A 24,861-nucleotide genomic window follows, 5' to 3' on the forward strand; every position below is an offset into this window, starting at 1 on the left:
TTTTCACACAGCATTAGTCACTGTTTTCTTGATATAATAAAAATTAAATAAAAAAAGAAAGAAATTACTCAGTTGCTTTGTCACCTTTTATTTATTTATTTATACTGTTTTAGAATATGAAAGCCAATTAATTGGGCTCATCTCAGGCAGCATACCTGATAACAGATGTCATTAAAAGCCTCAATTCTTCCCCCTCTTTTCCTGGTTGCAAACTGAAGATCATTTGCTTTCTGAATGGCCTACAGTTGAAATTGAAATCACCCTAGCTCTTTTGCTCAACAGAATATAATATTTCAAGATGTATGGTCCTTCAGTGTAGTAGCTGCTAGATCTTATATAATCCTTATTGCAGCTCCCTAATATTTAAATTTTTTTTCCTTATTGTTTCCAGTATTTTCTCCTGGGATCTCAGGTAGTGATTGTTAGATTTTTTTTACTATTTCTGCTTTGCTTTCTTTTTCTAGAACTTTGGAACAGTTATCCTTGATAATTTTTTGTAATATAGCATGAAGATTCTTTTTTTTATTATAATTTTTAAGTAGTCTGGCTATTCTTATATTATTTCTCTTCTGTCTGCTTTCCAGATCATTTGTTTTTCTGAAGAGATGTTTCACTTTCTCTTCTATTTTTTTCACTCTTGATTTTGTTTTATTTCTTTGTCTTAGAATGTCATTAGCTTCCCTTTGCCCTGTTCCAGTTCTCTCTTTTAAAAATTTTTTTAAATTATAGCTTTTTATTTACAAGATATATGCATGGGTAATTTTTCAGCATTGACACTTGCAAGACCTTTTGTTCCAACTCCCCCCCCCCTTCCCCCAGATGGCAGGTTGACCAATACATGTTAAATATGTTAAAGTATAAGTTAAATACAATATATGTATACATGGCCATACAGTTATTTTGCTGTACAAAAAAAAATTGGACTTTGAAATAGTGTACAATTAGCTTGTGAAGGAAATCAAAAATGCAAGTGGACAAAAATAGAGGGATTGGGAATTCTATAAAGTGGTTCAGAGTCATCTCCCAGAGTTCTTTCCCTGGGTGTAGCTGGTTCAATTCATTACTGCTCTATTGGAACTATTTGGTTCCAATTGCTCTATTTGCTCTATTTGGTTCATCTCATTGTTGAAGAGGGCCACGTCCATCAGAATTGATCATCATATCGCATTGTTGTTGAAGTGTATAATGATCTCCTGGTCCTGCTCATTTCACTCAGCATCAGTTCATGTAAGTCTCTCCAGGTCTTTCTGAAATCCTCCTGCTTGTCATTTCTTACAGAACAATAATATTCCATAATATTCATATACCACAATTTATTTAGCCATTCTCCAATTGATGGGCATCCACTCAATTTCCAGTTTCTGGCCACTACAAAGACAGCTGCCACAAACATTCTTGCACATACAGGTCCCTTTCCCTTCTTTAAAATCTCTTTGGGATATAAGCCCAGTAGTAATCCTGTTCCAGTTCTGAAAGAAATATTTTCTTACTTGGGTTTTTGATTCTATTTCCAATTGGTTGACTTTCTTTTCAAAATTTTCTTGGATTACTATTTTTTCCCTAATTTTTCCTTGATCTCATTTATTTGAATTTTAAAGTTCTTTTAAAATTCTTCCAAGAACTGTTTTTGTGCTTGGGATGGTTTGACATTTCTCAGTGAAAAATGAGTGGCTTATTTAGCTCCATTATCTTCCTCTGAATATGAACCCAAATCTTCAAATTCCCATGATAACTAATTCGTAACACCTCCTTTCTGTACTCATTTTTATTTTTTTGTTTTGTTTTGTTTTTAGCTACTATTACTGTAGTATTCCCAAAGTATAGGGAATGATGCTTCCTATACTCCCTCAGGGGGTTGCAAACTCACTGCTCTCTCCCTTGGAACTGAACCAGAGACCCTGTGCTCCTACAAATGCCTAATTATCAAGGTCTCTTCTTTTCTATATATTCACCAGGTGTTTGCTAGCTCTTAGCACTGGGTGATGGGTAACAGAGCTGCCACATGAGACAATCCATTCCTGCACCAATTAGGGAATTCTATGATCACTTTCTAGTGAAAAGCCTGTGTGTTGGAATGCTCCTCACCACCGCTGCCTCTCCTTGACGGATCCCCACCACATCGCATGAAGAATTCTGTCTCCCTAAGCCATTCTAGGCTGGGGAAGGGAAAAAGACTTATTATGGCATATTGGCTTTCCCAGTCAGAATTCAGTCAGATTCATTTTCCAAATCTTTGTCAAAGAGATACTTGGGGGAAGTAGAAGTGGGTGGGTTGAGGGGCGGATACAGTTAGATTCTTAATACTTCCCCTCTCTCCCCCCATACCTTGCTTGGCTCCCTTCTAATTTGTGCTGCATTTGAATTTGTACAAAACCTTATTTTAGTTGATCAAAATTAAACATTTTATCTTCTGAGAGGCTGTGCTGTTTTTTTGGTCTTGAATTTTTCCTCAGTGCATAATTATATTTCTTGCTCTTCTAGTTTATTATGACATAATCTTTTATATCTCTCATGTATCCATTTGAAGCTTATATTGGTATTTGTTGTAAGATGTTAGCATGTACTTAATTTCTGTCAGACTGATTTCAGACTTTCCTTACAGTTTTTGTCTATGAACTTATTTCAATACTTGAGACTTTTGTATTTATCCAAGATTATGCTATTGCTTGGATATTGTGGGCTTTTTTCCTTTTTGCTATTGTATATTGTGTATTTTTTTTTTTTTTTTTTGTATTAGCCTCTGCCTTCTAATGGGTACCAAATAATTAAATAGTTCTGTTTTTCTAATCAATTAATTATTAGAGCTTTGTGGTACAGTTTGATCTGGTACTATCAGGTTCCCCTCACTTTTTAAAAAAATATATTTCTGATTTACTCTGAATCCACTTTCATTAAACAATCTGTCTTTTCTTTGAAATTCATGCTATACAAATGTCGCGTGGCTTTAATCTTCTTGACTTATTTTAGTTTATTAGTTGACTTTATATTTTTAAAAATATATATTTGGTTTATTAACTTTCTGCTTTTCTATTTTGTTAATGCATGTTTGTAAAAAAACATCTTTTCATTTTCCCCTGATTGCTGCTTTAGCTGCATTCCAAAAATTTTGACATTGTTTCACTGCTATCATTTTCCTTTACATAGCGAATTATTTCTGTAATTTGTTCTTTGCCTTACTATTATTTATTATTTAGAATTTCACCATTCTCTACATTTGTATCTCTTATCTTTTATTTGTGGTCCCTAAGTTAATTAATATTTTACTGTGTTATGGTTCATAAATGATGTATAAACTATTTCTATCTTTTACATTTGTTTTTAATATTTCTGTGCCCTAGTATGTGGTCATTTTTTGGTAAAAATTTCATTCTCTTTTTAATTTTCTAGTGGATATGGAGTTGTCTTACATTATCCAAATTTCCCTTCCTTTCTATTTGTAAATCTTTCTCCTGATAAATATGCAGAACATGTTGTTTCTTTATATATATATATATATATATATATATATATTGCTTTTTATTTACAAGATATATATGCATAGGTAATTTTTCAGCATTGACAGTTGCAAATCCTTCTGTTCCAACTTTTCCCCTCCTCCTCCCCATTCCCTCCCCCAGATGGCAAGTTGATCAATACATGTTAAATATGTTAAAGTATAAGTTAAATACACTATATGTATACATGTCCAAACAGTTATTTTGCTGTACAAAAAGAGTCGGACTTTGAAATAGTGTACATTTAGTCTGTGAAGAAAATAAAAAATGCCGGTGGACAAAAATAGAGGGATTGGGAATTCTATGTAGTGGTTCATAGTTATCTCCCAGAGTTCTTTCCCTGGGTGTAGCTGGTTCAGTTCATTACTGCTCTATTGGAACTGATTTGGTTCATCTCATTGTTGAAGAGGGTCACATCCATCAGAATTGATCCTCATATAGTATGAACATGTTGTTTCTAAATTGAATTATTAAAATCAGCCATTATGTATATTGAAGTTTTCAGTTATGAGTTTTTTCTAGAAAAGTTTTGCTACGTTTAGAAGTTCTGAGCAGTTCTTTTTTATTTTCTGTATCATAGTGTTAAGGGTCTTTGTCCTGTTGTTTGAGAGACTTGGGAGCTTTAGCTTGTCTGTCTGCATCCTATCTTCAAGATATGCTTTGATTCCATAGGAAAAATATTTTCTTTTAATGTCATTGTATTTTGCATCTCTTCTTCCAAATTTCCCTTCATTTCTATTTGCATTCACAATCTGTTGTTCTTTCTTTTGTTTCTTTAGCAAGACTTGCCGTCACAAATTCCGGTTTTTGTATATTGCCTACTATTATTGCTATATAAGCATAAATTCTGCGCTCATTTTTCTTTTGAACCACTTGGGAATAGTATGTTTTAGTTCCAAGTTCTTCTCAAATTCCAAAGGATCCTCTGTCTTATCAAATGTGGGATCATTTTTCCAATGTTCACCTGAATCACTTAATAGCCCTAGAGACCATATTTCCTCGTTTTTCTTAATGTTTTCTGGGTTGATTTATCTCCTTATGTTTAAAGTTTTCTTCCTGAGGTCTTCAGTAATTTCTGTCTATCCCATTCCCCTCCTTCTCTTCCCCTCTCCCCTCCCTCCCCCCCCACCCCATGCTTGACAATTCATGTTTCATTGGTCTAGGTTTCTATTCTCAAGTAAATTTCAGGTGGACAGAAATGATCTTAGCTGAATGCTATCCTTTTTTCCACAGGCTTAATAGAGTACTACACAGTACTTCCTGGGGGAGGTGTCCTATTCTGGTGTCTCATCCCATTCCCTCTCGGGTTTTTGTATTGAACCTTTTTTTTTTTTTTGGTTCTAGAGCTATCTCTTTCATACATCAAGAAGTAGAACTTCAGTATTTCATGAGAACATGTCTCCTTCAGAATTTCAGAAATTGATCACACTTGTCCCCTAAACCTTCATTTAAAGAGTAGAGTTCTAAGGGTTTTGTTTTTGGTTTTGGTTTTTTTTAGGTTTCTTCATATGGTAAACTTTTCCATTCATGGATAATTTCAGCTACTCTTCTCTGGGCTTTCTGGAGGTCACTTGCAATTTTCTTGAGGAGGTAGCAATTAGAACCACATTGTGTATTCCAGATTTTGATTTAAGTTTTTATTTAATGTGATGTTTTCTGTTCTGTTTCCATTGTTTTTCCCTTACAATGTAAGGGCCTTGTTTTCATATCTCTCTCTCTCTCTCTCTCTCTCTCTCTCTCTCTCTCCTTACTTTTTTGATTTTTAGCAAAATACCAGCAATGTTTTTATATCACTGACTTTATTGACTTCTGGGTCAAAATCAATAGCTGAGATCTTTGGAGCACAGCAGGATATGTTTCTCAAATGCTTTATTTTACTCTCTTGTCCATGCTAACAGCTTAAATGCCACTTTTCTGATCACTCATGATCAGTAATATATAAAACTTGGAGATTTGTCTATGAACTTATCTGAAAATTCCTAGAAATTTTAGAGAGCAATACACTGATTTGTGAAGAACTCTACAATGAAAATTTCTTGATAAAAGATTTCTTATATTTTATTTTCTGCTTTTTAAAACAGTTTCTTTTCAGTGACAAATCCTCTCTAACTCCCTCCTAAGCCTGTTAAGTAAATTAATAAAACCTTATATGCCTAAGTGATTTTTTAAAAAGTGGAACCCCAAGCAAAGATTTTTGAGTTTGAATTCACGCAAGAAAATGATGGCTGAGTCTAGTTATCTGATGTAAAATTTAGTCACAACATTATTTTGCTTAAAGTCATATGGGGAACAGATTTGTGATTCAACATAAGGAGGAACTTTATAATAATTATAGCTTTTCAAAAAATGAAATAAAATGATCATTACTTCACAAAGCAGCTTGGCGGTGGAAACATTCAAGCACAGATTGAATGGCTAACCTTACTCCTAATCTGACATGAAATTTCAGAGGAAATTCTGACACCAGGTAAAGTTCTAAAGTCCCTTTCAAATTGAAAATCATGATTTTTACATTGATGGTCATCAGGGGTCTCACTTTGAGCAGAACCTGTCACTTTAAAATATATGTATATATATATATAAAGCCTTTTGAAGATGTAATAAAATAGGCATATTCCCTCTGTTCTTAAATCTCTGGCCCTATCCTGACAATTCATAACTTTGCAGCACTGATGCTATAGGGTTTTTCTGTAGTACTGATGAGATGTCATGATTCCCAGACAGTTTTGGTTCCTGAAGGATTGCCATAGCACTGGCTAGTTTGTGCTACCTGATAAATCTTCTGTAGTCTGAAATCTGAGTCTCTACAAAGCACTAGAAGGGATGAGGAGGAAAGAAGAAATAGGGATTTGTTGCAAATCAATGTCATATCTTTGTCTCACTTGAAGAGGTAGCCTTTCTCCTTGCCAAGGCACAATCTTTTACAGTTACAAAGTTGTGCCGTTTCCATCCCATCTTTAACAGATGGTCCCCCTTATCGTCTCTACTCTTTCACTAATTTTCATCCTTCCCTATCTACTTGTTCTTTAAAAAAACATTCCCATGTCTCCCTCATACTTAGAAAACCTTCATTTGATCTATTTTACTAGCTAGGTTCCTTTATATCTCCATTCTTGTGTTAAAGTCTTCCAGAATAAAATCCTTATTTCTTTTTTTTCTTCTCACTCTCTTCTTAATTCTCTTGCAGTTAAGACCTTTTCTCTTCTGAATTTTTTATCTCTACTATCCCTTAACAAGAACTGCTTTCTCCCTTTTGTAAATACAGATTTGCCATTAAACCAATTTTACTAGTTCTTCTACTTAGTTGAGAGACAGCAAAATAGATGAATAGAGCTGGCATTATAGTTAAAAATACCTGGGATTTAGTCCCATTTCTTGGCACATACTGACTACTACCTCAATGCCCTAGGTTAATGCTATGGAAAGTTTCTAAGATTTCGGCTTGCCTTGGTAGAAGCTTCTTCATTGTTGGGTCCTGAAACCCTAATTCCATCACTTATCCCTAGTCTGTATATTTGCTAAAAAATACCTTTTTTTGTTTTTTTTTTCTTTCATTTTTTATTGTTTCCTTCCTTATTACCTTACAGCTCTTACATTTCATATTCTGTGGTTTTTGTCCAGCCTTAATATTTTTTTTTGAAGTTTTTCTCATGGGAAAGGGATTAATCTTTAGTTGATACCAGAGGGTATAACTAAGAGCAGTTGCAAAGAGGGAAATTCAGAATAAATTTGTAATTGCTAGCAATTACAGTTTCTTTGAAATAGAAATATGCTATTTGGTTCTCTCTCAATGGAGATTTTCAGTAAAGTTTAAGTGCCCAGTTCCTGGCTTTGTTATAAAAATGATTCTTTTTCTGTTAGTGAATGTGCCATATACTTAGATGGCTGCTGAAATTGCTTCCAATGCTAAAGTTCTCTGATTGATGAATCCCTATTACCAAATATGGAGGGCTATGTTCCCATGAAAAATTATATTTTAATATTCTGATGTCTTTACTTACACTAAACACATTATTTTAAAATTAGTTTAATGCAAGATAATACTATATATTAGATCTTTAAATTGTATATCCTTAAAATCCATATTGAATAAGTTCTTAAGCACTAAAATTTCCAAAATGATGTCTTCTTCCCACATTAGACTTTAGAAATAGACGAGACTACAAAGTAGGTCATGGTATTTGTCTCCTTCAAATATACATATTAAGAAAATGGAGGCCTAGTTTATAACTTCTCTAATGTGATAGTTTTAAGATAGCAATAAACTATATGAACTTAATTTGAGATAGAATCACCTTCAAATTTTTGTACATTATAAGTGAAACAATTTTGCATTATCAGTAATCATATCTGAATTTATATTTTTGTAACATGAATTTCCTTCAAGCAGATCATATATTTATCGAAAATTCAAATTTTCAAATTTGAATTCAAATATATTTATTGAAAGTTGAATTTTACACAGTGCAGTACTACCTAATATCTCTTATAATATTACAAATAGTTATGTTTGCATGTGTGTGTATCTATACATGTATATGTATGCAAATTTATATACATATATGTATATAGTATTTTCTGGTGTAAATTTATTATTTTTCATTTGACATATTAAATGGTAATTTTGTATATCTATGGTCATTTTATTTTCTGAAAGAAATATTTCTGAATATTTGTAACTAATTTAGAGAAATATAAAATATTGATATTCTAGTCAGTCCATAAATATTGATTAAGCACCTAATATAGTAAAAATGAGGCATATAAAAAGAGCTTTCAGTTTAGTGAAGAAAACCACAGTTAACAATTATAAATAAACAAACATTATGCTGCATAAATAAGAGAAGGAAGTCTCTAAAATTAAGTGACTCAGGAAAATAGTATTAGAAATTAACTGTCACCAAGCCAAATATCCATGGCAGTTCACTGATAGAAAGTATAAAATATTCTTGAAATAGGAAATCTTAGTTTTAAAAACTTCTTTTGAAGAAGAATATAATGTAAAGGAGCTAGATTTTTTTTTTAACACTGAAAATTTTCCCTTCATCTATTAGAAACAGTTGATAACGATCCATTTTATATTTGACAAGTGTATCGTTTGTTTAGAGTTAGAAGTTATATTAAAATGGTTCTTGTTTGAAGACTACATATTCTTATTTCAATTTCATTTCTGAATTTTTAACAACTAAGTTCTTGGACCAAAGTAGTTGTTAGTTGTTCTATTAAAATAATTATGAAGGTCGTACCTTGTTGGACTATCTTGTTTTTTAATTCTGATGAAACAGTTTTTCAGTTTTAATATCCCATTATAAAGCTATATAGTTGTACTTTACTTTTAAGATTTTTTCCTTCTGATGCCATCATTTAAGGGATCAGAGTTCCAGAATAGTTGCTTCAGCTTTTTATTTTCTGTCTTTTCGTGACAGACTAGCTACTGTACATTCACATAGAGCAGTACAGTCCTTGCCACTGGCAGTCTCTCTATGTGACACAGAGCCTGTAGACTGACATAAAGTTCAGCCTGTTGTGAACTGTTAAGTGGGAGCCTGCCAAAAACTCAGCAGACAGAACTAATTGGGGAGAAAAAGGATTTTTGTGCCCTCATCTTTCCTCTTTCATTTTGTTTTTTTTTTTTTACAAGACAGATATTGTTAAAGTAACTTGTTTATGTAAGATTTGTCTGCCTCTATTTTCTCATTGCATGAATCATTTTTTAACTTCAAGTCTTACACTGCAGGTCACTGAGCACTTCCACATGGAGGCTGGCAAAGGACCAAGCTCAAGACACACAACTCATCACAATTGATGAAAAATTGGTAAGTTTTTTTTTTTTGTTTTGTTTTGTTTTGTTTTTAACAACATACTATTATGATTCTGCCTTCAGGTTATTTCTGCATAATAAACATTCAGTATGGTATTCTGTGCTTCTTAAGGAAAGAAATATGAATTTTAACTTCCAGATTTGTAGTATGCTTTAAACAGAAACATTAGTAAACCACAAGAAGACAATCTGTGTATTAAAGTACCATACACAGTCACAAACGCATATATTAGGCAACACATATGAGTTGTGAAAGGCCTGGATCTTAGTGGTTATATTGTGGTCAGGTTGCAGTGAGTAATTGATTTTGTTTTTGTTTTATAAATGTACTATTTTTTAATTCCCTAGTTTATACATCCATTTAATGGAATTGCAATATATTTGCCAATACTTAAAAAAATCAAATAATTAAGTTTTCCTTTTTTTAAAAGAAATAAAGTTTAAAGAACTATGCAAAGTTATCATTTCTGTATACATACCTCATTTCTGCATATGCATGAAGGTTATATTACAACTAGAAACAAATGCACAACATTCTTCTGTTAATCAGTAGCAGATTAGAATTTTGGCATCAGTCTCTTATAAAATTTTTCAATGTGTGGTCCATTACTTTAGATGCAACATGATATTTATGCTTATATTCTACAATGGCATAATTTTTGTAAAGCTTCCAAGACTCCTGGTGAAAATGTGTCATAGCATAAACCTGTTTTTCATTGTATTTTTGAATTACTATTATGGAATACATGACTGTGTTACTTGATTAATCCCTTTCTGTTTGTTTTTTAGCCATATATTACTCACCTTTGAGCAGGAAAAGATACCTAAAATATTTAAAGCAGAATGCTGGAAGTTTACATTCAGAATTTAAAAATTCCCGAAGTATAACAAATGTACTTGGACATTTAAATAATGAATATTTAGGATCTTGCACTTAGCATATTATGTCCAAAAGTCAGACTTTATGTACTTGACTTTATTAGTTTAGAGAAATTTAAAACTGATGAATTAAAATGATATGCATACAGATATAATATGTGTTTTTAAATTAAAATGTGGCATTTAAAATTTTGTACAGATTATAATCTCATTAATTTTACATAAAAGCAGTGACCTTTCAGTACTCGGACATAGCTTTTATAAACTTTGGGATGATACTATTTCTCTCATTTCACAAATGTCACTAAATAAATTAGATTGAAATCAGCAAACATTTATTGAATATATGTTGTATACCATATGTTTTATCTGCTTTCTAAGGTGCATAAAAGTATTTAAAATTTTTCATCCTGCTATTCAGTGGCCTGTTCTGTGTTATGATTATTTTTAATGCTTTTTTGAAGTCATTATTTTACAACCATTCTTGTTTCTTGTACATAGATCTATTAAACCTTTTTTTTTTCCTGAAATATGACTTAAAATTAATTTGAATTTTTCTTGCTTCTGTTTGGTTTTTACTTTTATATTTATTCAGGTTAATAAATATAGATATTTTATGTTATTGATATAACTTTCCCATCTGTGAAGTGATGACATTGTATTAAGTTAGGAATTCTTAATTTTTTTTTATGCCATGTACCCCATTAGCAATATTGAATTTTAGGAAAATTTTAGGAAAAAATGTTTTTGAATGCTCAAAGTAAAATATAGACTTAAAAAGAAAATCCATTATATTGAATTAATTATTAAAAATTGTTTTACAAAAACAAAGACAAGTTCAAATGCAGAGTGCTAATAAAAATCTTTGGACTACATATTCCTTACAAGCTTTTTTAGTTCTAAATCCTTTGTTCTAAATAGCAACTGTTCCAATGGTCATTGGATTTTTTTTTTTTTTATTAGGTTAAAGAGTCTATTCTTTGCCTCAGTTCTTACCTAGTCTTAATCACTAAATTAATGTTGCCGTAGTCAAGGTGAAACCCCAGCTTAAAAAAGCCAAGGCTACTAAGGCCTTGTCTAGTCATCCTGATCTATATCTGGCCACTGGATCCAGATGACTCTGGAAGAGAAAATGAGGCAGGTGACTTTGCACAGCTCACTTTCACTTAAATCCAAGTCACTTGCATTTCATGGTAATATCTCTCTGATGTCATGGTCCTTTTCAAGAATGAAGGATCAACAACAATAAGAACAGAACAATAGAACAGAATTCTATAATAGAATTGTTCACAGAATCTCAAAACTTGGGAATTGTCAAATCTAAATCATGTGAGAAAAGAATTCCTTCTTGATAGATGATTGTGTAGCCTTTATGGATCCTTTTTATGGAAGGGGAAACTTATTGTCTCTCAAAGTAGGCAATTCTACTTCTTGGACACATATGGAAACTAAGGCAAATTAAATAACTTGCTCAGAATTACATAGGTAGTAAATGTCTGAAGCTAATTTTGAACTCAGGAAGATGAGTCTTCTTTATTCCAGGCTTGCTGCTCTACCATATCATCTAGATGCTCAAGTAGATTTGAAAATCATTAGCTTAGAGAATAATTGAATTCCTGAAATCACTAAATTGAAGTAGTAATTGAAGGAGGAGAGGCCAGGGCTCAGGGCAGAGCCTGTGGAACACCTATGGTTAACAGGCTTTACCTGGATGAAGGTCCAGCAGAGAAAATGTGAAAGTAAGCTTAGAGTAGTTGGTAGGAGAACCTAGGAAAGAGTTTTCCCACAAAAACCTAGAAAGAAGAGATGGAAGAAAGAAGTATAGTTGACAGTGTTAAAGCTTCCAGTAGGTCAAGATGTGTGAGGATTGAAAAAAAGCCGATTAGATTTGACAAGCAGTTTCATTTGATTTATGAATTCAGACTATGTACTGCATAAAGTTGAGAGTGAGAGAAAAGGAATAAAAGTAGAAGAAATAAATTGTAGACAGCCTTCTCAGAGAGCTTAGCCACAAAAGGCTTTTGAGAAGATATGAAGTGATAGCTAGCAGAGATACATGGATGCAATGAGTTTTTTTTGTTTTTTGAAGATAGTGAGACGTTGGGCATGTTTTTAGGGAGTAGGGAAGAAATCAGTACAAGGTAGAGATTGAATATTGAATAGAGATGATAGGGCAAACTTTTGGACAAGTCGTTGAAATAGGCAAGGAGAAGAACCACCTCCTTATGTGTGACCAGGAAAAGAGATAGTGGCAAAAGACACCTGAATGATATGAGGTGAGGACAGAAAAAAAGAAAATCCTTGGCTAAGAGCCTTACTATTTTTAGTAAAATATTAAGCAAGGTTATTAGCTAAAGGGTTAAGAAAAGGAGCCATGAGGAGCTTGAGGAAAAATAAAAAGGTTTGGAAGAGCCACTGGTAGTGAGTGAAGAGTGAGTTAATTAGGGAAGTATAAAATAATTGCATTGCAACAGTGAGAAATCCAGTTAAGCTTATCTAAATTTGTAAGGGATCAAATTAGCACAGTTTTGTGATTTTATCTCAAATGTCTTCTTGACCAATTGGAGATTTTATAAAGAGATTTTTCTTTTCTGTGAAAGAGAGGAATGGTAGCTCTCCTTTTGCAGCAGGAGAAAGAAACTGGACTTTACCCCAAAGGCAAGAGACTGGTTCTAGGGGAATGGTATGTTTCCTCTTCCTCTAGGAAGCTGGAAATTAGGCAGAAAACTTAGGCAGGATAGAATACTATTTCTCCTTTTACCTCAAAGGAAGAAGGCTGGTGCTTATAGAATGGCATTTTCTCTTCTCAACAAAAGGCAGAGTTCTTTTAAAAGGAATTTTTTTAGTTATTGTGTATGAGATATTTGATGACGGTTTATTTTCAGCTTTTAAAAAACATAAAGAAGTACCTAGCATGCATAAAACATCAGTTCTCAGGAAACATGCACTTGTATTAATGACCTCTTTGCCAGACTTCTGTTCCCACACTTTAGGTACATAAACAACCTTTAGTAATTCGTCCCCACTTTGTTCTTCAGATCATAAGCCTTCAACAAGAAAAGCATACAAAGTCTTTAAAAAACTTACTTGGGAACATAGTTTTATAATTATTTTGTAGCCCATACACCTATAGGTAGTACTTCTCATAGGTTTTAAAGAAAACATATAAATTATTTTTTTTGTGGCCCTTAGCTTTTGTTACAGGGAATAGTCAGAATATGAAGACGGGTGCTTTTCTTTGCCCTTGTACATACTTCATTAAGAGAATAACTGTTTTATGTCTTACATTCTCCATATTCTTTCTTCTTGTATCTTTAACTAATATTTAAGTGTAGTGATCTTGCTTACTACTTTTTACATTGACTTGGACTGTGAAACAAATATTTGTAGCTTTTTTTAAAATGAAGATTGTCTATGAGTCAGGCACAGTGATATGTATTTATGATTTTCAGTAGTCTTAAATTTTAAAATGCTTCATTCCTATGTCATATTTGCTTTATATTTACTTGTCACTGATATCAGACAAGTATATTTATTTATATTACTGAAAAGTAGTATAAAAAGTAATTGTTAAAGGACATCTATCTGTAGAAGGTAGCAGATCTAGTTTTTATACTTGCAAGTTGAACACGTAAGTTTTACTTAAAATAGTCTAATGGTTTTTTGTTTATTGTTAAGTATAAAATTGTTTTATTTTATTTTTTAAAGAATTGGGCGTAAGGAAGGAGGTGTCATTTATAATCAAGTATACTCTTCAACAGTGAGATTTATTTTAAGTAATATGACCTCTTTTGAAAGTGTTTTTAGTAGGTAGATAGATATGAAATGTCATTACCAGTTGTTGTTATTAATTAGTGTACTTTGTTTTATGGCAAGTAGGTCCTTTTTAATTAAAATAATGCCTGACTTTAGATTTGCTACTTGCCTTTTTTTTTTTTTTTAAGTAGAAGTAATTGCTATTAGATTAAGCAAGTAACACAAGTAGTGAGCTGTTTTTTTTCAGAAGAATGTCTGCAGGCAATGCATTATCTACTATCAGAAAACTTTTTCTCCCACTAATAATTCTAATAAAGAAATGCTTGTCTTATGATTAGAATAGCTTTTATGAAAGTGCCTGATTTTAACAAGCTTTCAAAAATAGAAAAAATGTTTTTTCCTGCTTAACTATGTTTATGTTGCTTTTGTTTTTGAATATAACAGATCTTAAAGTTAATAACCAGTTTTTTTAAAAAGGATACAAGATAGAATAATTAGTTTTAAAGAGGTGACGGGAAAAAATTATAAACTAAATTTAATGGCTTAGGTTTGCTTTGACTATTGGAATTTTTTTTTTTTTTTTAATAAGGGTCAGTTTTCTTTTGGTGTATGGTAGCGGTATCTCTGGTAGATTATTGGAAGGGGGAGTGTCTGCTACGATTGGGCTTATACAACCCCTTCGCATCTCAAGTGTCTGTTTTGTCTGGACTTTCCTCACGCAGCATTCTTGTGCAAAAATGTCAAGGCTTTAGTCTGGAGCACTGGGTCAAAGGATATGTCTCTTTGAAGGGGAGACAGGAGTTTTTTATGTTTTATTCACTAAGTAGTATTTCATTTTACATCAAAGAATAGCAGCCTTGAAGAGCCTACCATGGTGGCAGTTTAGCATGTGTTTTTTCTTTTCTTTAAAAACTTTTACTAAATATTAAAATAAAAGATATTCCTGAGACTTTTTCCAGCCTACAAATATGTGTGTGTGTTCAGAAATGAAATAGTTCAAATAGAAGAAAAAGTAATTTTCACTGGAAAGTTAAATTTGGGGTGAAAATTTGGACCAAAATGATCATTTTAAGTCTGGCAGATTTTTATGCCATACATTATCTATTGGGGGGAAAAAAAAGGTGAGTGAAACTTTAGAACCTTGGTTTTAACTCAGTACAGAAAAGAGGGACAATTCCTTGGGACAAGAACAATTTAGGGCAAAGTAATTATTCTTTAAGACTTTGGGATCACCATTTGGTATTTTAAGATTAATTATTGTTTACGATCAATATAAAAAAATTACAAAATAAGGAAAAGATGAGACTTCAATAAAAGTAGATTAAAAAATTAAAAAACAATTTTGCTAAAGAATAGGATGAGAGGTATGAATTCTATTACTGTTAATTAATTTTTTTATAGTGTAGAACATTAAGTAAAGTGTTTTTACATAATTAGCATGCATATACATATTTTTCTGAGTGAGCCATTTTATGAATGAATTTTTTTTTTAAAAACCATTGATCAGATTGCATAAATCAAGATTAACAGATTCTTTAACTGGTAGCAATGTTTCTGTCATCATCATTTGATTTTTAATTTTATTTTGAAAGATAGCATTTATAATTAATGTATTATCTTCATTATCTTAATTATCTTCATAGAAGTAAATTTTAACATGTATTTCTCATTATCATACATTTTTACAAAGTTTTAATTAAAAATGCTCTCATTTGCCTCATCAAACTGTGTAGAATGAATTATCTACAAAATTAATACCTAAAAGTAAATGAATATATTTTGTATATTGATATACATAAGGATCTATCTATCTATATAGCATTAAGATAACTACTAAAGCTAAAAAAAGAAAATAAGATTTTACATTTAGACCAAAACCAAGAAACTTTTGGCATGTGAAATAGAGAATTATTCCCCTGTATTAAAATAAAAAAGGAACAAAAGCTCTTTTCCCTAAAGTATTCATCCATCTCTTTTATCATTGGTACTTAAACAATTAAAGCAGTATTTTTCCTCTTTGTTCTTGCTTGGAACACATGAACAAATGACACTGCTGGAGAACTGAACTGGAATGTTTTATCTGTTGAAAGCTTAAAAGTCCTGTGTACCAATTAGCCAAATACAGTGAAGGTTTAAATTGTTAATAGCCACAACGTCTTTAATGCACAGATCTGTAGTACTCTTTATAACAGTTCTTTATTGTCTATCTCTTTTAAGGAGAGTAATTGTGTCATTTCTTTTCTTGCTTTTAACTACCTGCTGTGTATGGAAATTCTGCATGTTATTTTGCACTTACTTTCAATATTAAAAATTCTTACATATTATTTATTAAGTAGGAGATTTGATTTTTCACAATGTGGAGGCCAGATAATTATTTGTATGTTAGGCGTTGATTTTAAGATGATAGATTTTTTTTTTAAGAAGTTGCTACTATAGTCCCTCTTAGTAATTAAAAATGCATTCCCACAACTACATTGATTTAAAATATATATTATAAGATGTTGTGGTGAGAAAGAAAGCATTGGCATAAATTTTAGGGCTAGACAAAACTGCATATTATCTAGTTCAACCCTTATATTGAGATTTATGTGTGTTTATATGCATGTGTGTGTGTGTGTGTGTGTGTGTGTGTGTATATAAAAACAAAGAGCAGGGAGACCAATATGGTAAAAGAAAAGAGAATCCTTGAGGGATAAGAAGTGTAGGGCAAGACAGGAAGATTTGTAGGATCTTAGATTTAAATGGAAGTGGACATTAATATCTAGAGAAGGACATGATTTGCCAAAGCCACCCAGGTGATAGTGACATTTATGACATAGAAAGTAACCTTAGAAACTGTAGGAATTGGTAAGTAGGAGAGACTGGGACTATAGGGAAAGGCCTGTTGCAAGTGATATTTGTGTTTAGTCTTTCAGGAAACTAGGGATTTTAAGAGGATGGAGAGCATTTAAGACAACAGAGACAGCAAGTACAAAAACACAAATAGGGGAGGGAGATATTGTGTGATTGAGAGCAATGGTGTATGTATATGGAGAAATAAAAGATGTGGAGAAAAAAAATGACAAGATTTGGTCATCAATTGGATAGAGTGGGAGTACAGATAAAGAGTCAGGGGTGGTTCTAGTTTTCTGATAGTTGAGTAGCTGTCATCTGTAAATAGAGATTAAATGTGTTATTGTGGGTCACAAAAGGCAGAAGTAGGAGCATTGAGTAGAAATTACAGAGAGGAAAATTGCAGTTCAACATAAAGAAAAACTTCATAATTAGAGATTTTAAAAAATACAGTGATCTCTCAGGTATAAGGAGCTGTTCCTTATTAGAGATTCATTAAAGAAAGAATTCTTTCTTAAAATATGACCATGACTGGCATCTGAGGTCTTTTCCAACCTGGAAATTTTGTTAGAGGTTGTTTTATTGTGTCTTTGGATAAATCCAATAAATTGTACACAATTAGAACTCCATTAATTAGGATTCTTGATTAATGTATTTGTATATGTCCCAGTAGACAACAGAGTGCTTTGTAGAGTGTATGCTTATTTATTTGTTGAATTGACTCTAGCTTGTTTTGGAAGATGCTTTTGCATGTTTTCACACATAAGTGTTAATATATATGTATTTTTGTATGTGGAATATATGTGTGTGTGTGTGTATATATATATATATATATATATATATACACACACACATAAACACACGTATTCTCTTATTCAAATAGGTCCTGTATATGCATGTATTTTTTCCATATATTTTTATACTTATTTAATGATTGATTAATTTTTTGAAAAATTACACTATAACTTAGGTGGATTAGCTAGATAATGCCATTCATTCATAAAAAGTTTTCATGTAAATGGTAAAAAAAAAGTCTGTTTTTATTATTTTTTTTACTTTTTAAATTCCATTTTTTCATTTGGAAAACTGTAGTATTTTGAGTAAATAATTTTCTGAATAATTAAACTCCATAACCAATCATTTCATATGTTTAAAAAGAAATTTGAGGGAAATTGAGTTCAGAGAAATGTCTTTATTCTTAATGCTTAGCAACTGACTCTTGGTTTAGCTGCTGTCCCTCAAGTAGGTGCTGATTAAGTTTTATGTATCTGGGTTTTCAAAATCCACCTAAACTAATGCTAAATATGATGGCTTCAAATATATTTGGAAAGACTTGTATGTATTGATATAGAGAAAAGTAAATAGAATCATAAGAACACATATAACAACTATTCAAACATATTTCCACTCTTTCCTTTTTTCCCCCTCATTTTTCTCTTCTCTTCCTTTCTGTATCCCTTCTTTTTCTTTTACTATTCTCTTCTTTTTCTTCTTTATCCTCAGATATCTAAGGAAGCTATAGTCTGACTAATCTGAAAAAAAGGAAGGAAAGTAGCAGAAGTTACTATCTGATTCTTTCATTGCTATTACTGGGTGGTTTTAGTCTATGCTCAGGTGTTAGTAATTAGGAGTATAGAGTTGATAAGTATGACCAGCAGTGTGATCATTGCTTTGGTGATATATTCAATAAGAAAATATTGAATCCCACATAAAAGGACAATCAAATGTTGTTCTCACTGTTATAGGATTTGTATCAGTTCAGCAGTAATTTAGGAACTTTTATTCCACTAGATTTGGTGAACATTACATAGATAATAAGTAACAATATTCCTTCAGAGCCATCCATGTTTTATTCCTAAATCCTAGAATTTCACATCTTGCAAATGTGCTTTTTATGCTTTGTGCTTCCTTAAATAAGTCTTTAACATGTAATTGTTGGTTTAATTTAAATCCTGGCCTTAAACTGGTTCTTAAATTAAACTCGCTAATTCAGTAGAAATAGAGCCATGAATTCTGGTTGTTTTGGGGGGGCTGGGATGGGGTGGGGGGAGTTTGTATTCTTCTATATTAATCTAATGAGTTGCTCTCTGTTCTTCATGTTTGCCATATTCTCTTCTTCAAAACGTTATTTGACTTACTTCTAATTAGATTTAGATCACTCTCTTACAACTTTAGTTTAGGTTTACTATTGAAACAAAATGAGACAGATTATTCAGCAGTTAAGAAAAAGAGAATTACCTTACCTAGCTGTTTCAGGAGGATATTCAACAAGGATAAACTTTGAGGGTGCCTTGACTTGATTCAGTTAAATGATGCTCCTTTGATTAATTTGCTTGGGGAAAGGAGATACTACTACATATTATATTTTAAATTGAGCTCTATTAATATAATAGAAAAGATCACATCATTAAAAAAAAAAAACAACTAAAGGAGAATGAAAGGAGGCATGTACCTTTCAGATATTATGATTTGGGAATAAGTGTGTAATGAAAAAATCCCAAAAGAAAAAAATTGATGGTTTTGATTATATAAAATAAAAATACTTTTTATAGAAACAAAATTGACATAGTTAGAATAAGATGAATCTCCTCCTAATATAGTCCATTTTATATTCAGTTCTCAAAGTGATCTTAAAGTATAAGTTTTACCCATGTCACACTTCTAGTCAAGAAACTTGAATAGCCCAAGGACTAAACATAAAACTCTCTGTTTCCTTTTTAAAATCCTTTGTATTTTTTGTCTTTTATTACCTTTTCCATCTTCTTAACATTTTATTCCCTGTCATGTTCTCTATGTTTGAATAATCATTCTTCCTGATTTTGTACCTTTTTACACTAGCTGTCCTCCATGCCTAGAATATATCCTTTAAGCCTCAATTTAAATCATATAAGTTGCAAGAGTCTTTTCATAGTGGGCTTCTGCACTCCTCCATATGCCATCCTTCTGAAATTACTTTTTATCTTATATGTACATAATAAAGCAGTAAATCTTGTTGACTAGGTAGATCCCCCAAAAATCTTAGCATCAGATATTTCAGACAAAAGTTTTAGATTCAGGAGATAAACACAATTGATATAAATATGTAGGAAGAATTCCATGAGATAATACATGATTATAGACTAAACATAGTTTCTCTATGTTACTAATAAAGCCCAGCAGCAAGAGATAGAAAGATAAATTCCTTTTAAAATAATTGTAGACAGATTAAAAGAGATGGGTGTCTATCTGTCAAAACAAACCCAGGAATTATATTAGCATAGTTATAAAACACTTTCACATAAATAAAATCAGATCTAAACAGTTGGAAAAGTATTAATTGCTCATGCGTAGACTGTTAATATGATAAAAATGGTAATTCTAGCTAAATTAGTCTACTTATTCAGTGCCATAACAATCAAACTGCCAAAAAGTTATTTTATAGAGCTAGAAAAAAATAACAACAGAATTCATCTGGAAAAAGTAAAGTTTAAGAATATCAAGGGAATTAATAAGAAAAAAAATACAAAAGACAATATCAAACTTACAATTCTATTATAAAGCATTTGTCCTCAGAAACATCTGACATTGGCTAAGAAATAGAGTGGTAAATCAGTGGAATAGGTTAGATACACATGACAAAATAATAAGTTACAATAGTAATCTTTTGTTTGATAAACCCAAAGACTCTAGCTCACTATTTGACAAAAATTGCTGATTGTTAGTGGAGTTGTGAACTTATCCAATCATTGTGAAGATCATCCAAGGGAGCTATCAAACTGTGCTAGTCAGCAGTGCCACTATTGAATCTGTGTCCCAAAAAGATCATAAAAGAGAGAAAATGACTCAGATGTACAAAACTGTTTATAGCAGCTCTTTTGTAGTTTTGTGGCAAAAAATTGGAAATTAAATGGATGCCCATCAACTGAAGAATAGCTGAATAAGTTAAGATATATAAAAATAATGAAATATCATTATTCTATAAAAAATGATGAACAGGCTGATTTTAAAAAGACCTGAAAAGATTTACATGAACTGACTCTGAATGATGCAAGCAGAACCCAAAAAACAGTGCACACAGTGCAACAGTATTGAGTGATGATCAACTGTGAGAAATTTGCTTCTTCTTAGTGGCTCAGGGATCCAAGGCAATCCTGATAAACTTTAGATAAAAAAACATCATCCACATCAAGAGAGAACTATAGAGACTGAATGTAGGTCAAAATAAACTATTTTCACCATTTTTTGTATGTGTGGTTTCTTTCTCTTTTGTTCTAATTTTTCTCTCCCAACATAATACCTGTATTATATGGAAATGTAAACAATATGAATGTACACATATACTCATAGAAATATTTTTATCTATAACTTGGGAAAAATAAAAATAATAATAATAAATAAAAACAAAGAATAAACATAGCCAGCCTTCAAAAGAAGAAATTCAGGCTAACCCCAATGATATAAAAATAAGAGAAATGCAAATTAAAACAGTTTTGTACCAATTGATTGTTGGTCACTCAGCAACAACTTATTAGGCACTTATTATGTGCTAGGCACTGTGCACATTGATGTGTCCATCATTCTTCCTTAAGAAGCTTATGAAAACGACACCCAAACAACTGTGCAGATATTCAGTTTATACTATATTCATCTGCATTTGTTTGAATGTTACTTTCAGATAATGTCCTGAAGGTTTTGAATTAAAATTCTGTTTTCATATTCAAAATGTAAAATATTTGATGGAAAACACCATTTAAAGTTTTTTTCATATATTCTTTTTTTTTTAAATCTCCATTTTCTTCTTTAAAATTTTTTTTAATTACTGCTTTTTATTTACAAAACATATGCATGATTACCCTTTGATCCAGCAGTGTTACTACTGGACTTATATCCCAAAGAGATCATAAAGAAGGGAAAGGGACCTGTATGTGCACGAATGTTTGTGGCAGCCCTCTTTGTAGTGGCCAGAAACTGGAAACTGAGTGAATGTCTATCAGTTGGAGAATGGCTGAATAAATTGTGGTATATGAATATTATGGAATATTATTGTTTGGTAAGAAATGCCCAACAGGATTATTTCAGAAAGGCCTGGAGAGACTTACATGAAGTGATGCTGAGTGAAATGAGCAGGGCCAAGAGATCATTATATACTTCAACAACAATACTATATGATGACCAGTTCTGATGGACCTGGCCATCCTCAGCAATGAGATCAGCCAAATCAGTTCCAATGAAACAGTAATGAACTGAACCAGCTACGCCCAGCGAAGAATTCTGGGAGATGACTAAAAACCATTACATTGAATTCCCAATCCCCATATTTTTGCCCACCTGCATTTTTGATTTCCTTCACAGGCTAATTGTATAATATTTCAGAGTCTGATTCTTTTTGTACACCAAAATAATGGTTTGGTCATGGATATTTATTTGGACCATTTATATTTTAATATTTTAAATCTACTGGTCATCCTGCCATCTGGGGGGGGGTGGAGGAAGGAGGGAAATTGAACTAATTTGGCAATTGTCAATGCTGTAAAGTTACCCATACATATAACCGGTAAATAAAAGGCTATTAAATAAAATAAAATAAAAACATATACATGAGTAATTTTTCAACATTGACCCTTGCAAAGCCTTCTGTTCCAAATTATCCCCTCCTCCCCAACCTTTCCTCTAGATGACAGGTAGTCCAATACATCTTAAATATGTTAAAATATATATTAAATACAATATATCTATACATATTTATACAGTTAATTTGCTGCACAATTTGGATAGGGGGGTGGTGTAATGAAAGAATAGAGCAGTCCTGAAGTCAGGAGGACCTGAATTCAAATATAACCTCAGACACTTAATACTTCCTGGTTCGTGTGACCCTGGGCAAATCACTTAACCCCAATTTCCTTAGCAAAAAAAAAAAAAGAAAAGAAAAGAAAAGAAAAAATCGGATCAAGAAGGAGGAAGGAAAAAACTGGGAAAGAAAACAAATGCGCAAACAAAACAGAGAGAGGAGAATAAAGGTTCCCACAGCTCCCAAATCCCTCTTTCGATTTAGATGGCTCTCTTCATCACTGAACAATTGGAATTGGTTTGAAGCATCTCATTGTTGAAGAGAGCCTTCCATCATAATCGATCATCATATAGTATTGTTGTTGCAGTGTATAATGGTCTCCTGGTTCTGCTCATTTCATTTAGCATCAGTTCATGTTAAGTCTCTCCAGGTGTCTGAAATCATCCTGCTGGTCACTGCTTACAGAACAATAATATTCCATAATATTCATATACCATAACTTATTTAGCCATTCTCCAATTGATGAACATCCATTCAGTTTCCAGTTTCTTGCCACTACAAAAAGGGCTGCCACAAACATTTTTGCACATGTGAGTCCCTTTCCCTCCCTTAAGACCTCTTTGGGATATAAGGCCAGTAGAAACACTGTTGCATCAAAGGATACGCACAGTTTGATAACTTTTTGAGCATAGTTCCAGATTGCTTTCTAAATGGTTGGATCCATTCACATTCCACCAGCAATGTATCAGTGTCCTAGTTTTCCCACATCCCTTTAACATTGGTCATTATCTTTTCCTGTCATCTTAGCCAATCTGACAGGTGTGTAGTGGTGTCTCAAAGTTATTTTAATTTGCATTTCTCTGCTGGTTTTGCAAATTTTTGTTCTTAGATTGATGTTTAAGAGTAAGTTTCTGTAATATTGTAAATCATTGTGAGAGGAGAGGATACAAATCTTCCCACGAGTTATTAGCCATATTTCTGACCACAGTAAACTACAAATAAATTCAAAATACAAAACAGTTTTTAGACCTGTCAGCCCAAGTTATCCCCTTTGCCTTTTCTTTGTATGGTTAAGTGGCTCTTAGTGACCTCATTAACAGCTGGGTATTCAGTTTACCTCTCCTGATGATTCTCAGATCTACTTATCCAACCCTGATTTTGCTACTTATCTCTTGGCATGCATTTTCTTTTTTTTTTTTTTCTTTTTTTTTTAATTTAATAGCCTTTTATTTACAGGATATATACATGGGTAACTTTACAGCATTAACAATTGCCAAACCTCTTGTTCCAATTTTTCACCTCTTACCCCCCCACCCCCTCCCCTAGATGGCAGGATGACCAATAGATGTTAAATATATTAAAATATAAATTAGATACACAATAATTATACATGACCAAAACGTTATTTTGCTGTACAAAATGAATCAGACTCTGAAATATTGTACAATTAGCTTGTGAAGGAAATCAAAAATGCAGGTGTGCATAAATATAAGGATTGGGAATTCAATGTAATGGTTTTTAGTCATCTCCCAGAGTTCTTTTTCTGGGTATAGCTAGTTCAGTTCATTACTGCTCCATTAGAAATGATTTGGTTGATCTCGTTGCTGAGGATGGCCTGGTCCATCAGAACTGGTCATCATATAGTATTGTTGTTGAAGTATATAATGATCTCCTGGTCCTGCTCATTTGACTCAGCATCAGTTCATTTAAGTCTCTCCAGGCCTTTCTGAAATCATCCTGTTGGTCATTTCTTACAGAACAGTAATATTCCATAATATTCATATACCACAATTTATTCAGCCATTCTCAATTGATGGACATCCATTCAGTTTCAGTTTTTAGCCACTACAAAAAAGGCTGCCACAAACATTCGTGCACATACAGGTCCCTTTCCCTTCTTTATAATCTCTTTGGGATATAATCCCAGTAGTAACACTGCTGGATCAAAGGGTATGCACAGTTTGATAACTTTTTGAGCATAGTTCCAAACTACTCCCCAAAATGGTTGGATTCGTTCACAACTCCACCAACAATGCATCAATGTCCCAGTTTTCCGCATCCCTCCAACAATCATCATTATTTTTCCTGTCATCTTAGCCAATCTGACAGGTGTGTAGTGGTATCTTAGAGTTGTCTTAATTTGCATTTCTCTGATTAATAATGACTTGGAGCATCTTTTCATATGACTAGAAATAGTTTCAATTTCTTCATCTGAGAATTGTCTGTTCATATCCTTTGACCATTTTTCAATTGGAGAATGGCTTGATTTTTTATAAATTAGAGTTAATTCTCTATATATTTTGGAAATGAGG

General features: G+C 32.3%; 1 protein-coding gene across 1 annotated transcript in view; it reads left to right on the forward strand.

The window, feature by feature from the left end:
* Positions 1–24,861, forward strand: part of NDUFS4 (NADH:ubiquinone oxidoreductase subunit S4) — a 131,280-nt gene that overhangs the window by 48,841 nt on the left and 57,578 nt on the right. The window contains exon 2 of the mRNA XM_003759357.4: positions 9,232–9,310. Coding sequence (XP_003759405.1) covers positions 9,232–9,310 — 79 coding nt within the window. The remainder of the gene's footprint in view (positions 1–9,231; positions 9,311–24,861) is intronic.

The sequence above is a fragment of the Sarcophilus harrisii genome, chromosome 1 (genome assembly GCF_902635505.1).
Source record: "Sarcophilus harrisii chromosome 1, mSarHar1.11, whole genome shotgun sequence".
Classification (NCBI taxonomy): Eukaryota; Metazoa; Chordata; class Mammalia; order Dasyuromorphia; family Dasyuridae; genus Sarcophilus; species Sarcophilus harrisii.